This window comes from Strix aluco, chromosome 12, assembly GCF_031877795.1.
Source record: "Strix aluco isolate bStrAlu1 chromosome 12, bStrAlu1.hap1, whole genome shotgun sequence".
Lineage (NCBI taxonomy): Eukaryota > Metazoa > Chordata > Aves > Strigiformes > Strigidae > Strix > Strix aluco.
The window spans coordinates 18,142,027-18,160,204 of record NC_133942.1 but is presented as its reverse complement, the minus strand read 5'-3'; the positions used below and the strand labels follow the sequence as shown (position 1 = coordinate 18,160,204).

The 18,178-nt window shown below is 50.1% G+C and overlaps 1 protein-coding gene across 2 annotated transcripts in view; it reads left to right on the top strand.

Moving 5' to 3' along the window:
* The first annotated feature begins 1,195 nt into the window (after positions 1-1,195).
* The window catches only part of ST8SIA2 (ST8 alpha-N-acetyl-neuraminide alpha-2,8-sialyltransferase 2), a 32,879-nt gene continuing 15,896 nt past the window's right edge, over positions 1,196-18,178 (top strand). Inside the window, exons 1-2 of one of the 2 annotated variants that reach the window (XM_074837700.1) lie at positions 1,196-1,400; positions 16,324-16,386. In XM_074837700.1, the coding sequence (XP_074693801.1) occupies positions 1,303-1,400; positions 16,324-16,386 (161 nt within the window). In that variant the 5' untranslated portion in view covers positions 1,196-1,302. The remainder of the gene's footprint in view (positions 1,401-16,323; positions 16,387-18,178) is intronic. The other variant, XM_074837702.1, reaches the window with a different exon arrangement.

Sequence of the window (18,178 nt, the reverse complement as noted above, 5' to 3'; positions counted from 1 at the left end):
TTAATGGTGCCTCCCATTCAGACTAAAGATGCTGTTTTAAATATGTAAGCAATTAGTATCTCTCTCTCTCAACACATCTGTGCTTCTTCTATCCGCTGCATTATAAATCCACTGCGTCCCTCTCCAGCTTGGCGGTGCATACATCACCAGATATTCTGATTTTCAGCAACTTTCTCGTCCGAAAGAATTATGCTTGGATTTGGAGACGCTCTGCCAGGCTGGCCTTGCCTAACCCCCGGCACAGCCGGCCTCTCCTCTCCAGGGCTGGCACTGGACTAACAGATACCAGAGCTATAGGGAAAGGTCCTCTTGGTCTTTTTTGGCCGTTCTTTGGCCCAGCCAGTCCCTTTTTCCTTCTTCCCAACTTTCATATTCTTTCACCTCCCTTTCTGGATAGAAACTGCAGCCTTTTTTCTCCATAACAAAATCTAAGGGTATGGCTGTGGCCTGCAGGAGGTTGATCGCAGGGGCTGAGTGTGGCAGAGACACATCCCAGTGCCTCAGGAGCGGAGCCCCTTCTGCGGTTTCTGCTTAAATAAATTCTGCCTGCTCAAACTCCAGTGAGAATTAGAGTTGTGGCAGGACCGGTGTGGTTATGACGGTCAGCATTTATAGTAACGCAAAGAATTATCGTTCCTAAAATAGGAATTAATAGTAATAGAGCTGGGTGTGGTTAGTTATTCATCATCCTTTTTTACAGTGTTTTCCATCCCAAAAGATCTGCTTTATTGCACGCACCTCGCAAGAGAGGGGAAGGTACAATCACCGCCATCGCAAACAGTAGTTAGCTTTGTCTTATTTTATTACAGTTTTTGTCCTTTCGGGGAGAAACCACCCGCCTGCGCGTCGTGCCCCGTCCCCAGACCCCGCTCCCAGCCAGGACTGACCCCGCCACACCGCGCCGGTGTGCGCAGGGGAGGGGACGTACCGCGGCCGCGCAGGGGAAGCCACAACAAAAAACAAAGCCCGCTGGCAGGGGGGCACCTCCGCGGGGCGGGGGGGGTGTCGGGGGGGGGGGGGGGTGTCCCGGCCTCCGCGGGGACGCGCCGCAAAGTTTGGCGGCGGGGGGCGGCGGGGGCAGAGCCCGCCCCTGTGCCCCCCCCACCCCCCAACTCCCTCCCTCCGCCGGGCGGGGCGGGACGGGCGCTCCGCGGGCGCCGAGGGGCGGAGCGGCCCCGCCGGGCGGCGGCGGCGCCGAGCCGGGACGCGGCGCCGCGCTCCGCACCCTGCGGAGCGGCGCGGAGCGGCCCAGCCCAGCCCGGCCCGGCCCGGCCCGGCCCAGCCCGGCCCAGCCCGGGAGCCATGCCGCTGCCGTGCCGGGGCTGGACGCTGGCGTTGCTCACGCTGCTTGTGGGTTTCCTCATCTTCGCCGATATCTCCGAGATCGAGGAGGAGAGCGGGTAAATACCCCCTTCCCCCGCGCGGAGGGGTGCGGAGGGGCGCGGAGGAGAGGGGTGCTGGAGGAGGAGGAGGCGGCGGCAGCGGCGGCGGAGGGCGGAGGAGGGGCGGGCGCCCGGACAGTTTCTTTGTCTCCGGCTCTCCCCGTTTCTTGCCGCGCCGAAGTGGGAAGGGAGCTCGCTCCGCTCCCGCGCAGCGCCGCGGAGCCGGCGGCAGCCCCGGGCGGGACCGCCCCGCCGCCGGGCAGGACGGGGCGCGCCGGGGCAAGGGGCGGGGGGCACCCAGGCCGGTCCGGGCAGAGGTGCGGGAGCTGGTACCGCTCCCGTTAGAGCCGCTGAGGTGCCGGTCCCGTTAGGGACACTGAGGTGCTGGTCCAGGTGGGGATGCTCGGTCAGGTGCAGGTCCGGATAGGGATGCTGGAGCGGGTACCAGTCTGATTAGGGATGTTGGAGTGGTCTGGAGAGAGCGGTCTGGGCACGGGCAGTGCTCAGGTGTTGATGGGCTGATGGAGCTGGTCCCTGAACAGGGCATGGGTGCAGGCAGTCTGCTGGCCAGGGATGGCGGGGCAAGTTGCAGCCCAGGGGGTTTGGGTGCCAGTGCTGGTCCAGATGGATGCGACAGAGAGGGCAGCAGCCCACGGGGGTGATGGATAAGGGACCAGCCTGCAGGGTGCTGGAGCAACGACCAGTCCGTAGGATGGGAGAGATGGAGCAGGGACCAGTTGGGTGGGTGTGATGGCGCAGGGTGGGAGAGCTCAGCCCACTCCTCTGTCCCCATGGGCTGCATCAGGGGCTTTGTGGTCACCCCTTCCTGGTCACCTACAGGGTGGGTGCTCACCTGCAGGTGCCTGGTCTGGCAGGGGCTAAAGCAGCCCCAAAGTCTGGGGAGAGGAGCAATGCCCTACCCACCCCATAAACTCCATCTCTGAGGGCTGCTTGGAAACTTAGGGGATGAGAAGAACAGATGTGGAGAGGAGGGTTTGCGTTAACTTGAGGAAACCGCTACAGCAGTGTGGGAAAACAAATCAAATAATTCTAGTAATGTGGGGTGCACTTGTAGTGCCCAGATGACAGAAGGTCTTTCTGTTTGGGACCAGGTGGCATTGCCCACTGTGTTACATCAAAACAAATACCTGGCACTTGGGGCTGAAATTATAAATGAAATGCAGTGATGTTTGTCATTGTTTCATTGTTATATTATATTGGGTGCCACAGGCAAGAAGTGCTTAGAGCTCAATAGCCTTGTCCAGAAACATCCAGCACTGGGCTGTAGGCTACCAGGCTAGATGAATTGTTGCTCTGCAAGGAGCTGGCACTATCTATATAATAATAAAGGAAATTAAAAGCTTTTGAAGCGTCCTCCCCGTCGGACAGACTGCTCCGATCCCCTTGCTTTCCTCCCATCTTCTTTTCCGGCTTCTGTTCTTTCTTCTCTCTCCTTGTCTATCTGCTGGATCTCTCTGCTAGAACTTGCTGTGCCCTTATTGAAAATCTGTTCTGTTTTGTTACTTACTTGTCCAGTTTTTCACCCTGGTTCATTAGGGATTCCCAGTGTTTCAGGTTTTTTTTTCTCCTCTCTTTTATGTACATTGTATGGAAATTGGGTGTTTGCTGGCTGCTTATCTTCCAGCCCTGGCATCTGAGTTTGTTGCTGTAGTTCCTCCAAGGAAGTACTGCCAAGCCGTGCAGCGGCAGAGACGGCAACAGGGTCAGACGAGTTCTGTAGAAACAGCGAGGAGCTTGTTTCATACAGCATTTCAAAAAGTGTAGTGCACGAGGTAACTAGCAAAGGACAGGAGCACCCTACACCCCAGGGAGTGAAGGAGGCGTCCTGCAGTCCGGTGCCCTCTGATATGCCTTAGTCCCAGACTGTTCATAGTTAACAGCTGTGCTACTGATACAGGGATGCACAGAGCAAAGGTGGGACCCTGCTCTATTAAGAAGTAATCATGAAGTAGGACAACCTGTCCCTTTCTCTGGCTTTGTCCTCTCCCACCCATTCCCTTTCTCCATTGCATCTCCAGAGTGGTTGGGGTTTGATGAGCTCCTTCATCCCAAACACAGCAAGGGGCCAAACACTGTTCATCTTACACCCTAAGCTCTTAGCACAGGAGCCTGGCACAAAGAGCGCTTCATCCCCGTGTGCTGCCATGGTACCAGGAATGGTCCACACAATGCTCTGAGCTGGCTGGAGTGTATGTCTGGGGAGATGTGGAAAAGCTGAGTGCCCACTCTACAACAGATCAGGGGATGATAAAGGGTTTTCAACTTTGAGGGCCACACGATAGCAGCATCTTTTGCGAACAGGTCCTGTAGGTAAAGGGGACTTTGTGACAGCAAAAGTGCACAACGGTGTAGAGAAAGAGACCCTTCCAAGGTGTTCCAGGAGCTCTCTGTGTGCCCAGGAGGGAACAGCTCCTCTCCATGAGAGGTTTGGGAGGTACCGGATATTTTTGCAGCAATCCCCTAGGTCAGGAATATTGGGCTGATGGATCGTGTGGCTCAGTGTCCTCCTCCACACCCCCATAGACCACCTTCGCTGTGCTCAGCGCAGCCCAAGCATTAAGGAAAGCAAAGAGCTGGCCAGGTGTCCCCTGGCAGGCTCATGGCACTGAGGGGGGCTGGGAAATGCAGGCAGGTGCCACTCTTTTCTTCTTTTTCCTTGGCATTGAAACACTCTCTAATTATTGTGAGGAGTGAACAGCTTGCCCACTTTTACACATACCCTGCCCCCTGCGTGTGATTTGGATTGTCTTTGGAAGAATATGCCTCATATGGGTGGGAGCAGGGGGGGGGGAATATATCTCTCTCACCTACAAATACTGAGAAATTGCAGAAAGAAAGAACAAAATGTTCATTAGGTACAAAGTAAGAATATAATATTACTGGCAAAAGGACAAAAATAAAATCATGCTGTTTCCCAGGTCAGTAAGTTCCCAGCATTGCAGGTGAAGGAAGGTAGGAGCCAAGGGTGGCTGGAGGTGCTCTGCCTGCCAAAGGCTTCTGAGAAAGATGTTTGCTCCTTCATCAGTCCCATCTTTCTCCTCCAGATACTCTTATACCACCTCCTGCAGCCAGAAGATACTGAAACAAAGAGGTGTCAGGGCAAGGATGAAAATTCAGCAGTTTCTTGCTCCCAACGCTTTGTCACTCTTGTTAGCCTGTTCCTCCCACCCTGCAGCCACCTCTGCACGCAGGTTTTCATCCTGCTACATCCCTGTCGTTATATATACGTATCACCTATAGACGCATCGCCTGAATTGCATGCTTGGCGGTGCTGCGGGATGTCAGCGAGCAGGCAGGCGCGCTCGTCCCGCTCGCCTTGGCTCGCTCCTCGCACTCGCCGGCGTGTGCTGCCGCGGTGAAGTATTGCCGTTGCGAATGGTCTTGGCACTTTGTTTTCGAGCAACCACCTGGTTCCGGGCTGCTGAACTTTTCCTGCAGCCCGGTGGCGCCTACATTTCCCTCCATCACTCCGGCTCCAGCTCTTTGTTTCCCTGGAAGGAAACAAAAGACACATTCATGTCTGTCTTGAGGAACACTAATGCAATCGCAGCCATTTCTTCATCCACCCCAGGACAGGGGAGCGGGCCAGACCTCTTGCCGCGGAGGAAGACAAAGGACTCGACATTGAGTGGAATAATTATTGCTGGTGAGGAGGAGGAAAATTCTGCTCTTTGGTGGCAGTTTAAAGGGAGTCTTTGTTATTATGCATCTGCTGTAGCTGTTCTGCAGGGGTCCGGCTGTGTCCTGATTGTCTGTAGAGGGAGCTGGTGACCCGCTGCCACCAGGTGACTTCTCAAATTAACGTGTGAGCCATTTTAGGGAGCACTTGACACTTGGTAATGGGTTGGTCTTAATATGAGTCAACCTTTTCTCTGCTAGCCCAGACCACATGCCTTTCCATCCTGATTACAAGAGGAATTATATTCTGGTCTTTTTAACTGATGAATTGGAGTAACTAATATTGCTGTCCTGCCTGGAAGCTTGTCAGTAAATGGCCACTTTTTCCTCATGTGCCCTTTTCTAACGCCTGCCTTTCAAAGGCCCAGGAATGCCACAAAGAGATTTTGTGTCCTTTATGGTGGCTGATGTGCTTGCTCTGAGTGGTCTGTAGTGTGCTGTAGTCATAACACTTCTTGTCAAGGTTGGTCCGTGGAGTATAAATGTCCTGCTTAGGTCTTTCAGGCTGTGATTTACCGCGCCTGACCCAGAGTTAGACTAAGACTTGCTCTCCACCAGAAAGTTTTGTTGAAAAAAGTGCCTTATTCTACCAGCATACACTTTTGTGCACTTACACAGCAGGTGCATGTGAGCCAACAAATATCTGGGTTGGTCTGGAGAAGTAATACCTCTCTGCAGGACAGAAGCCCACAGACACCCTGTAACTATTCATGTAAATAGAGCCAATGGAGAGACCTTTGTACTCGTTGGCTGTGGCAGGGCTATAACAAAAGCCCCATGATGCATCGAGCTGGAAAATAAACACAGTGTTGGAGCACTGATTTGAGTAAGAAAATACCAAGTGTAGGCTCTGATTGCAACTCTTCTGATTATAACTTGAGCTCCAGCAGACAATGTCAGGTTGGCTGCAGAGCTCCCTTTCCTCCCTGTAAAGCAGTCCTTCATCTCCTGCTGCCGTGCAGGGGCAGGGGTGGCTGTCATAAAGATGTGTCCAAAACTCCTGTGCTCCTTCCTAGAACAAGCTGGAGGAGGTAAATCTCCATAGCTTGTTTCCTTAAGCTGAGCAGGAGCAGTGGTACCTGCAGGGAATTTGTGTCCAGCTGGAGGGCTGGGGGCAGCAGATGGGAAGTACTGGCAGACCCCTGAGAAATCCTGTGGAACAGGAAAAAAAACCCAGTGCCATGAATGTAACCAGTCCCTCTCTAAGGGCTTTGCAGTACAGCTGGTGAAAAGTTACTCTTTGGTCCCATCCTGATTGTCAGCAACTTGCAAGGCCCCTGAGGATGGAATTTCTGAGCTGGCCAGAGAGGAGGGCAGTAGCTGTGGTAGGAGGATGCACGTCGCCAGCCAGTGCAGAGCTGCTGAAGCCATGGCCAGCCCCAGTGACCAGAGCAACGAAGAGAGCAAAGCAGTTCCCTCAAGGGCTTCAAGTGTCCCTTTTGCCCAGGTGGGCTTTTTTGTTTCCCATCTCTAACCCCACAAATGCACAATTCCAAGTCTGGAAAGCAAAGGAAATCTTTTTGTCCCTGCGGGGAACAAGGAGTTTCAAATGTTGGCTCATTTAGCGAAGGCTTGTTGAGCAGCTAACGGTGAGGTTAAGTGATTCAGCCGTCAGCAGTACGGTGCCCGCTCCGCCGTGCTACTGCCGTACTCGTGGGCAGAGAGCGAAGCCCTGGGACCGCAGCCAGCAGTGACACAGCAGATCCCGCTGCCGCCGGGAGCCCTCCTGGCCTCTCCCGGACATGGATGAAGAGGTCAGTTTTCTCTTGTATTCTCTGCAGCAGCCATGGTTATTCTGCATGGACATCTGTTCTTTGGTGCCTACTTGTGGGTCAGATATACTTTTGATCTTTCGGGAAAGCGTTTAACAGGGGCTCCCTTATCTTTCCGTGAGCTTTCAGGCTACAGGTATTTTGTCTTTTCATCCCTGAGACCAGCACTACTTAAATACATCTACAGGCACGGTTGCTGTAAAAAACAGTTGTTTGAAAGACAGGCTTCTTCTAATTGCCTCCATCATTTGTTTTCCCTGGGCCTGGGTCATCCTCAGCAGCAAGAAATCAGCCCAAACTACAACAATAGACAATAATTATTTTGGCATTTCTCTAGTTTCCATCCCCAGTTGCCTCTGGAAACAAGGGAGTTCCTTGGCACAATAAATTCACTGTAGGAGCAGAGTTTCAGGTGTCCTTCAGCAAACACCACGGCAGAGCAGGCTGGTGTTGCAGCTCTGCCCTTTGCAATGCAATAGAAAAAAGAAGAAAAAAGAAAAAAGAGCATCTTTACAGATCCTTTTTCTTTGTGTTCCTGCTGTAAATCTAAACAACTCCTTGTCTTGGCTGAGCAGCAGCCTTGGTGGTGGTAGCAGCCTTGGGAGATGCATCCTCATCAACAGCAGCAGCGCTGGCTCCTATGGGGAAGCGAAAGGGCCGATCTAGGCATGGCACTGCCAAAACCTGCCAGGGGAGCAGCGATGGTGCGGGGTGAGAGGTCAGGCTGGGAGCAGGAAGGAAGATGAGCACAAAGTAAAGGTGCTCGGTGTGTGGGTGGTGGGACCAAAACAGTCCTCCTGAAGCAGCAAGTGATGTCTCAGCACAAATGCTGTGTCCTGCCATCAGGTAACCCCATTAGGAGTCCTTGCTCCAGCCCAGGGGTGATCGTTGCTCCTGGGGGTGGCACTACAAGGCAGAAACACCATCAGCTGTAGAGACGTTCCCCTTTACCAGGCGGTCAGCAGCTTCATTGCCCTGATCCCACTATTGACCCTTCTGAAGTTCCTTGCTTGCACAGCATTTCATCAAGCTGGCTGCTTGTGCACTGGGTCAGTTCTTTCCAAATTCAAGTGCTGGACTCTTTCTTACTGCTACTGTGCATAAAGCCCTTGTTACTGCATACAGAAATCCACTGGGAATATCACAAACAAAAAACCCCCCAGGCTGGCCATGTGCATGCTGATCACGCTATCCCTCCCCATCCAGCGCTCTCCACAGGCAGGGCTGCTTTTAAAAGCACCTATTGTCACAGCACAGTTTTGAAGTGCTCTCTCAAGGCCTCTGTCAGTCAAACAGCATCACGGTGAACTCCGGGTGTCACCTGCGTGTCTGGCAGCTCCAAATCGAAGGACAGTTCTTCCACTGTGACCTGTCACCTCCCAGCCCAGGCTTTACCAGCATCTTCAGGAATATAATTCAGCTCTCAGCCAGTAGCTACAACAGGGGACATGTTTCCCCTGCGAAGGTTAAGCATCATAATAAGGCATCTCCAGTGCCTTTTCAGATGCCCAGAAGCACACTTGACTGTCAACCAGCAGCTGCTCAGTTGGTAATTAAACTTCTCCTTCTTACTGCCGCCTGGATTTCCACGGTGTAGTTTTATGAGCCAGGAGAGGAGAGAGGAGGCCAAGCTCTGAAACCACTATTGGCTTTTCAGTATTTAGCATCTGGAGACTAAGTCCCTGCGAAGGTCCTGGGATGGCTCTGTTGCTGGTGAGTGCCTGTAATGCAAGTAGCTCAGGCAGTTGCTGGTTGAGGGGTGTAGCTCTCATCCAGGCGCTCCCAGCCCTCTTTGTGTAGGCACCAGATGTTATTTTGAGGATGCTCGTACAGAAGAACCACCCAAGGAGGATGTCACTGCCCAGGAGAGGTCCTTGGCATCCACGTCAACAGTGAAAGAAGAAACAATAAGAGACCTTGAGTATTCCAAGGGGCTGCACAGAGCAGTGGGAGAAGTAGGCAAGAGGTGCGTGTGAGAGAATGAGCCCAAGGACCCACAGCCCCTCAGACATGGTATCTTTTCATATTGTACCATTTGCATTTCCCAAGGTATGTGGCATCCAAGGTGCTGCAGGAGCCACTGGGATTTCTGTCTTTTGGGATGCAAATACTCAGGGTGACAGGATCTGCTTCAAGACTGATGCTCTGCTGTTTGCACTCCCTGATAGCTCTGCTCTGTTGGCTGAAAAAATTATCTCAGGAAAAATGTATAGTGTAGACATGTTTTTTAAACAGTGAGGCTTTTGTCTCAGCTCCTTTCAAGGTCTTCGCTGGGATGTTGGGGTTGTTTCTTTCTCACTTCCAGAAGGGAAAAGAAAAATACACAAAACACACACACACACCCCAATCCCAACCCCCTCACTGGATTCTTTTTGCCTGCTTCAATGTCTTTTTCTTTGCTGGCTGTTTCATTAACACAGCCAAAGAAACTGAACCAACGCCAGGAATAAACTTCTAATGGAAGACCTGAGATGAAGGAAGGAATAAGGTCCTGCCAGTACAGAGGACGGGGAGGGGTGAAGTGTGTGACATTTGAGCCCTGTGAGCGCGTGAGTATTTTGTCTTTAGATCAGCAATAAAACAAGAGTATCACGGAGTGATGAAGTCAGGCCATGCTGACGTTATAGCAAATGCATGTGGATGTGAGACCTGACACTCTACGAGTGCGAAAGAGACTTTTCTGGCTCAGGGAAGGCACATGCTGGTGTGGAGGCAGAGCCTGAGAGTCCTGGACCATGGCTCCCTCGTGGGCAGCAGTAACCATCAGGCTGTTTCAAGCATCCTCCTGCCCCTTGCAGGTGCTTCAGGGCAGGTAGCTCAAGGCAGGGACAGGGATTTGGCTGTGGTGCTCTGGTTACCCAAGTGCAAAGTGATCCCCAAGCAGCGTCCTGGTGGCCGGTTGCCACGGGCATCCCTCCCGTTGCCTTGTGTCCTTTAGTCATCGGAGCTGCGCCGTTCCTGCTGGTTCTTCACGTGTTTTATCACATAAGTGTTTCAGCCTAATTGGCTTATTCCCTATTAAACAAGAGGTGTCTCTGTTTTGCAAACTCACGTGTCTTGACTCCTGCGTTCTCAGCGTACGCTTGCAATGGTTACCCACAGTGATTTATAGCCAGGCAGAAATCTCAGGGCCAAACCCTGCTCTTATTTACGCAGGAGCTGATGTGGAGCCATGGTTACTACCTGACAGGTAGGGATGCTGAACGCCTCCGACCTTCCCACCTTGTTGTGGTCCCGGGGAAGGAGCAGTGACGTGATGGAGGTGGAATTGAGGCATGGGAGGAGGTGACCAAATTAGCAAGGCTGGTTTGCATGAGACTGACAGATCTGTGTTTCCCGTGGTGGGTAATAGCAAGCACTGTGAGCCACAGCGAGGCCATTGACTGGTGCTTTTACACTGAGTCTCCTTGGCTTGCTGGAAGATGCTGCACCGCCAGCCTGGCTGCACAAGCACTGCCCCTGCGGCTCGTGTGTCGGAGCTGCGTCAGGACCCCAGTGGGACAAGGTGACTTTCCTGAAAGCCATGATATGGGCACACTCTCTCAAATGCAGTTGTATGACTCGATAGAAAGAATGAAACTTGGAGCAGTAAAAATAGCACCTGATATTTAGGAAATTTTTGACACCCAGGCTGCCAAGCTGTGACAATATGAACAAGTGAGATTTTAAACACATCGAAGCGTGATTTGAAACGTCTCATCAACATGTATTGCAGGATCTTTCATCCTAGCAGACAAACACTTTAGAAATGTCTTCCAAATTAATCCCTACAGAGGGAACCTTGCTCACCGGGACAGTGCAGGTACACAGGGCTACCCAAATGGCCACCAATTCTCTTAGTTGCAATCTCCTCCACACCCCGGGATGAAAGTCTCAAAAGTGACTGATGAAGTGTCACAGAGAATGATCTGCAAGTGTCAGATGTCCTGGCTTCTCCTGGTGTGTTACAAAATGTGATGCATGAAGGGGAGATGAGAAACGAACCTGTGAGAGCTGTGTTTCTGGATGGGGGAAGACTGGTGTTAAGGAGAGCGCACGATGTTTGAGTACACGATCTCAAGGTTCAAAAATGCATCTCTGATCCCATCGCTTCTCGCCTGGCTTTGGCTTGCGTTTCTAATTTGCAAGTTGGTTTATGTGTAGGGCTAACCAGCAGTGAAGCCTTTCCTCTCCGAATTTGTCTCTCCTGTGATAACAGAGCATTTTATGGATATGGGTGGACCTAAACCCCACAGAAGCCACTGGAGTGTCTAGCGAGAAGCCCGCGAGGGGACTTGCCAATAAATGTGGCCTTTTTTCATCTTCTAGTGAGACCCTGATGTGCGGATGGAAAGCCAGGATACGGTCCCTGAGGAATCCTGGTTTTCAGCCTCTGGGCTTGGTTTCTGCCCAGTTTGGGCTCCTGGGACACCTTTGCTTTTCCACCCTGTGGAACAGGCTGGACAGGTTGCCACTTGAAAGCCAATTATTTCTCTTTCATAGACAACTTGGAAATGTGGCAATTTTTCCCCCAAAAGCCCTGGAGTCGCGTTTGCTGCTCTACTGATCTCAGCACAAACCCTGAATTTCAGGGAAGAGGAGGGAGGGTTGAAACCTATAGCCAGATCCACATTTCACAGCACTGGCCTGAGCGAATCCTGCCCCATCTTTGAGGACTCAGGGAGCACATGGCTTAGCTTAATGACTGCACTGCTCTTAGTCAGCAGAATGAATTCACTCACTTAATAGGGCAGTCGGTGCATCCAAGCCCATCTCTAACGAGGTGGCGTGCCAGCTAGTCCCTGATGTTGCAAGGTCTGGCTTATGCCCATGAATGCACATGGGATTATATATCACTGTGAGCGTCAGCAGGAGCAAGTCTGTCAAGTCTGGGAGGAGGGGGGTGATCTATCTGTTTGTATTTAATTTCCAGTGGCTGGGCAGTGTATTCCTTTCCCCAAAACTGTTAGTTACAGTGACTGGGTCCATCTGGCCACGAAGCAGCATGCTGCAGAGGGTCTGTGAGCATCCTGCTCAGCATCCCCCACTCCAGCTGCCTCAGGGAGAGCCCGTGGGTTGGGAGGGCAGTGATTTTGAGAGGGTGGTCCCTGACCAGGCCTGGCATCGCACTCGGGTGCTCTTCAGATGAAAAGTAGGATTTCTGGTCTTGAGGAGAACATCAGATCAATCCTTAAAAAGCAAAGTAAATATAGGTGGTGATTTTATTTTTTTAATAGATACAGACTGCCTTTATGGGTACAGCCTGCAGCCATTTCACAAGACCAACGGCTGCATGTGCTTTTCAGGCCGGTGAGATCTTTTCAGATCGATTCCTGTGGTCCTCTGGGTGATGTGTCCTTCCCTGTCACCCAGAAAGAGCTATACTCACTCTCGGCAAGTAACGAGCAGTATTTTCAAGAGGACAGGACTGCTGTAAGCCCATAGTTCCTGCTCCTGTCCTGGCTTGTGAGACTGTCATTTTTTGGTGTTACTTCACCCCCAGTGCCCCAGCTATAAAACAGGGATCATAAAATGAGCCTAACACAGAAGCAGGTTGTGAAAACTTAATTAATAGGTGTTAATCATTTGAACCCCTCAGATAAAAATTGTGGCACTCTGAACTCTCTTTCTGAGGCATTCAGATGGATAAATTCTATTTAACAATCCCCCAAAGGATTATTATCTCTCTTTTATGTGGAGGAGGGAGGAGAGGAGGACTTGGGTTGCCCAAGGTCAGGAAGAGGCAGAGGTTTTGTTCCACCAGGAATGGGCTCCACAAATGTGGCTAAATGGGTGGTTGGGTACGGCTGAAATTTCTAGCTAGTTCATGCTTCTCATGTGCTTCCCATGTGTATTGTCTGCCACAGATACTGGGGAGGAGCAGGACTTGGAGGTGGGCATTGTAAAATACCCATGGAAAGCACATTTTTGAATCTGTAAGCCTGAGAATATGAATGTGTAAAGCCTGCTCTCAGAGATCCACTCGCCCAAAGAGGCTGTGTGACCTACTTGTTCAGTCAAAGCAGCTTTGATTTCACATATCGAAATTGCTCGAAGCAAGACCAAACCGTACCTAGCAACAATTAAGAGAATCATTTAAAAAGTGGGAAACGATGAAACGGGAAGCAAAAGCCCTAAACAGCCTATTCATAGTGGGTGAATAGAAAAGTCTCGCATACCTGATTTGTCAGAAATTATTCATCCAAGAAAATTTGGACCTAAACCATAAGACAATTTTTCTTTTTTATCCTTTGATATATGAATCAGTGTCACTTTACATCTGAGCACAGAATGTTTTGACCTATATAATATCTTAGATAGTGGAAATTCAGCTTGAAAATCTCAAAGCAAAAATGAGAAAAGATGGCATAAGCCAGTAATATGGCATTAGCACATAAGATGCGACTTATCACTGGAAAACATCCCAACAGAAGTCAAAAGAAGAGCATTTTGTAAATAATAGGATTAGGAAGCAGGTTGGTACTTTGTAGAGCTGGCTATACAATCAAACTGATAACAACTAGATTAATAAGGCAATTCAATCTAAACATGGTGTAGCACTAGAAAGCTTTTCGAAATCAATGCCTATCTGTGCAATTTTAATCGAGGTTGGTCTTTGCCTTTTGAAGCCAAGAGATTTGAAACTCCAGGTCAGCAAGGTATAATAAAATGGGCTGACTTTTTGTTTTTAACATGTGCCTCTTAATTAGTGCATTCCATTTCTTAATGCTTTCCTCTACCAGGTGGGGGAAGTGAAGCAGTGCAGCAGTATTGGCTTGCCTGTGTTGATAATGAGGTATAACAGGCCTTGGAAAATACCATGCTTGGCTAAAGCATGGGTGTTTTGAGCAGCTGGTTTGCCTGGCTGGTACCCACTGGTGGGCCGAGCTGAGCAGGGTGGCTGGACAGGGCGATACACCCAGGGGTATCATATTCACAGCGCACGTTGTCTTCAGCTGTACAAAGAGAGATCTGTAGGGAAGATGTCTAGAAGTTGCACTGTAGTACACAAAGGGTCCAAAGGCTGATGGTTTTGAAACCACAGGAGCATTTTAGGATTCGCTACACCAGCTGAGACCTTCAGCCAAGTATCATGTCCCAGCTTCAGACAATCTCCATGGCTCGGAGAGAGAAACTAAGCCTGGTACAGGGAGCAGTGTCTTTGCCAGCATCTCAGGTGTCCACTGAGAGCATCCAGGCTGCTGCTGGCCAGCAAAGCAGCGAGCCCAGTGCCAGGGAACAAGTCATGGGAAGATGCCTAGCAGAGCCCTGCTCTCTCCTCCTCTGATGAGCAGCCCCCTTCATGTTCATGTGGACAGCAGAACACTTCGACCTCTGTTTGCATTACAATATTTTGAAAACTTTTGCTTTTTGCAGTGTGTGAGGGAGAAAGAGTAACCCCTGAAACTTCCCTTGAGGGGCTGCTCAACAGGGGATCTGGGCAGCCGGTTGGCTTCCCCACCACCTCTGCGCACAGTGAGCTGGGAGATGTGCTCTCAACTTGTCTTCCTCACAGCTGGCATATCCAGCCCCGATGCCTGCCTTAATTTCAAGAGGAGACATGCACAGACCTGTCACTGGGGGCCTGTAAAGCCCAACTGGATAAATGCATTTGAATAATATGTTGTGATACTTCAGATCAGTCCTGCCGTAGCTGCAAAACGTGGATGAGGTGGGAGCAAACAGGTCTTGTCCTCTTTCTAATTTTTTTCACAGAGTTTGTGAACCAGCACTTACTCAGGGAGCAGCATTTCTTTTTCTAAGCCCTTAATCCAGTCCCTATCTGACTTACAGCAAGTGTGAAGGAGTGTGAATCCCATTTGGAAGGCTCCTTCAGAGGAGACGTCTCTGAAAGGATGCGTGGTTTGCACACTAATCCAGTCTGCTCCCACACCCTGCGGTGAACCCCATTAAAGTGGAGGCTTGTTAAATGCCAATAGGCTCTAGGAATAAGGTAGTCCTGCTGTTCCCTTGATGCACCAAAAAATGAAACCGCTTGCTAACTCTCAGGTTCGTCAAAGGAAAGAGGAGAGTGTCGAAGCAGGAAGTGCTCTGACTTGGCCGTAGATGTTCTCCAGCAGGAGGGAGGAAAGGGACAACCACCACGGCATTTCCAAGGGTTTGATGTTATGTGGTGCTGAGGGCTGTGCTCAGCCTAACGAAAGGGATTTACATCCCATCCCACAAGTCTGAAAATATTTTTTGATAGCACCAAATGTTCACGCACACTATTACTTTTTCATTTATGTCTAATGCATTTGGGATTTTTTTAGGACTGGTAGAAATACATGCTCCTGAGATACATTTTCATTAAGGTATATATTTCCAGTAACAGTATTTCTGCTGTAGGAGAATTTGGTTCTCTTTATGAGCATGTTCATTTGGATATCTGTGCAATAGAAACAATAAAACAGAGCAATGAGCACATGGCAGTTAAAACGTGTCTGACTAGGAGCTCAGCTCGCACTGAGCATCACGAAGTGGGTGACTTGTTCTTTGTGACCTCTTTCAAAATAGCAAGCTAAGGTAAGGAGGGGCTCTGCAGCCAACTAGATGCAGACCAATACTTGTTTAAGCAAGGATTCACAGGTTGTATGAGTGACATGTGTTTCTGAAGGGGCTTGTTCCCACCTGTTCTTCATTATAGCATCATATAGGTGCTGGAAACTTTGGCTGTCTGTTCCCATAGGTCTTGCTTGGGCAGGTCTGGCACCTGTCCTTGTGCAGTGGTGTCAGGCCGTGGGAGTGACAAGGCTGTCACTTCAGGTCTCAGCTCCAGCATGCGAATGACTGGTGAGTTGGCCTTGTAGCTTCAGCCAGGTTACACCAAAGGTGGGGACAAGGGGCTTCGGGGTACTTGTGGGATCGGAGGGGGCTGGAACGGGGCCCTGGGTCCCGTGAGAAGCTGGGAGAAGGTGTCACTGTGAGGATGAGGTCTCCACAAGTCACCTAGAAGGCTGGTGGCTCAGTCTGGATAAAATAGAGATGTTGGGTGGTCTCAACTGAAAGCCCAAGATGAAGACAGTGGTGGGAATCCTATCCAGATCTTTCAGCTCAGTCCCCACCTGAAAAGGACAGGGAAAGTCCCTTGGCAGCCTGGAGATGGAGGAGACCTTCTCTATGTGCTGCTAACACCTGACTTGTAAAAAAAAGTAGAGATGTATTTAATGCAACCTGTAGACTGCATGCTGCTTTGACGACGGAGAGCAGATGTCTTTGATGGCTGGTTAGATCGCGCAGGTATTATTAATTGGGTTGGTTAGGAGCTTTTTTGCCGGAATGATTTTACGGTCGCAGTAGGGCAGCAGTGACGATGGATGTGAAAAGCCCTTCACGGGCATCAGGACATCTCCCTTCTGGATGGGGTGGGATGCGAACGGCGCAGCAGTGTCTCCGTTCGGAGGCCTTCAGAGCAGGATCTCTTGACTGTTGAACAATGCTTGGCAAAGAGGAGCTGGGTTTATAAATAATGCATTTCCTTTGTCTTGCAGGAGTTCTGGAGGCAGAGGTACAATCAGATCAGCTGTGAACAGCTTACATAGCAAATCTAATAGGTTTGTAAATTAGATTTTGTGTTCATTTGTTTTTGCTGTAAGGCAGCTATTAATCTGCTTCTCCTCTTCGCTGGATAGTGCTGTTCTTATTTAGCAAATGTATCTGTTTCTTTTCACTTCTGCTTTGCATTTTCTTAATCGTTTCTCCCCCTCCATCCCCCAGCTCAGTGCGATAATCATTTGCAAATAACCAAGGATCTGCAAGTTGCGGTGATTGAGAGAATGAGAAAGAGAGAGTTACTTATTGTGAAAATAAGTCAGTGATAGAGTTGCCATTTTCGTAGTTTTACTACGTGCTATTAGAAGAGAGATCGCTGTCTTTGACATCAGAGCTCCATCCGGTTTTATCGTAATGCACTTCAGTAATGTCGCTCCGTTGCAGAGTCATTTCATGGCATCGCAGCTTCATTTAGTGTCTGTCTGTGTTATTTTTACAATGATTTCATGTCAGCCCAGCATTACCAAGCGGCGCAGTTGCAAAGCTTAGTGACACCACACAAGAAGGAGTGAGTGATGTCATTCTCTGATGATGTCACCACCCATGATCAAAACACAGAAAATGGACAACAAACAGAAAAATCGTAGTTATTCTCGAGATTTCTTTACCCTGTTTTCTTTATGATTTTTGACACCTTATCAGTAAGCTTTGCAAGACACAAGGTGATGTGGCAAAATGCAAGATGCAAAAAAATCCAACATCCTCGACTGGCAGCCTCTGGAAAGGTACTGTACAAGCACGCACAAGGACACTGGCAGCCAGCATTTCTAAACACATTTCCTTGCCTTTCTGCAACATTACATAGCATGAGCCACAGTGTGTCCTTGGGAGCTCCTTCCCTGGGCTGGAGATGTGCCCCTGGGAGCTGGATGTTGTCCATGAGCCTGGGCCACCGGCTCGCCCCCATCTCTCACTCTTCTCCTTCCTTGAGGTTTATATGCTTTTTATAATTGTATTTATTTATAAACCATTTCCCAGCTGGAAAAAGCCCTTTGCACCAGAGAGGGAGATTCCCTTTAACTGATAGCAAGTGCTTTGGCTGTGTATTTTTCAGAGCGCTCTGAAGTGTGAAGGTTTTTTCAGGGCTGCGGATACACACACAGCTTCTTGATGAGTTGCTTGGGTGTTCTCTTTGGAGGGCGGCTGGCTGGAATCAAATATTCAGAGGCTCCCTTAATTCATGCCATTTGATGTAAATGGCACTGAAGTGCTGGGGCTGATTCGCTTCTCAGAGCAAGGATTAAAAGCTGGGGTCTCCCGGTGATCATCTTCAAACTGCAGCATCTGGCTGTTGCCCATCCCCCTGCTCATTTCTGGGTCTGGAGCAGGCGATACAGATGCTGAAATCCTGGTGCTCTCTTCTAACAGGAGAAAAAGTTACCAGTGAGCCAGCCTCCCCCTGTTCAGTACAGGATGCTCGTAGTCCAATCTCAGAAGCAGCACTCGGCGGCTCAGCTAAATTAATTTCTCCTTTGGGTGAAGTGAAGGTTGCACTTCTCTGATGAAGATTTTAACCTCTCCAGGAGCTGAGCTGGCTCCCCTTTGGGGTGGTCATGTGCGACCACGAGGCAGCAGGGCAGCAACCTCGTCTGTCCCCATAGGAAATGTCTTGGTGAATTTTGGGGGCTCCCTGGGGCTCTGGGGTGTCTTGTGTGCAAGTGTCCGTCTTCCAGCCTGTCTTTACCTGTGTTTTTGTGTGCATGCTTTTCTACAGCTAGATGTGTAAGATTGTGTTTTCTGTAGAGCTGTGCCTGACTGTAAGTCTATGTTCATGTAAGCGAGCAGGTATTTAAG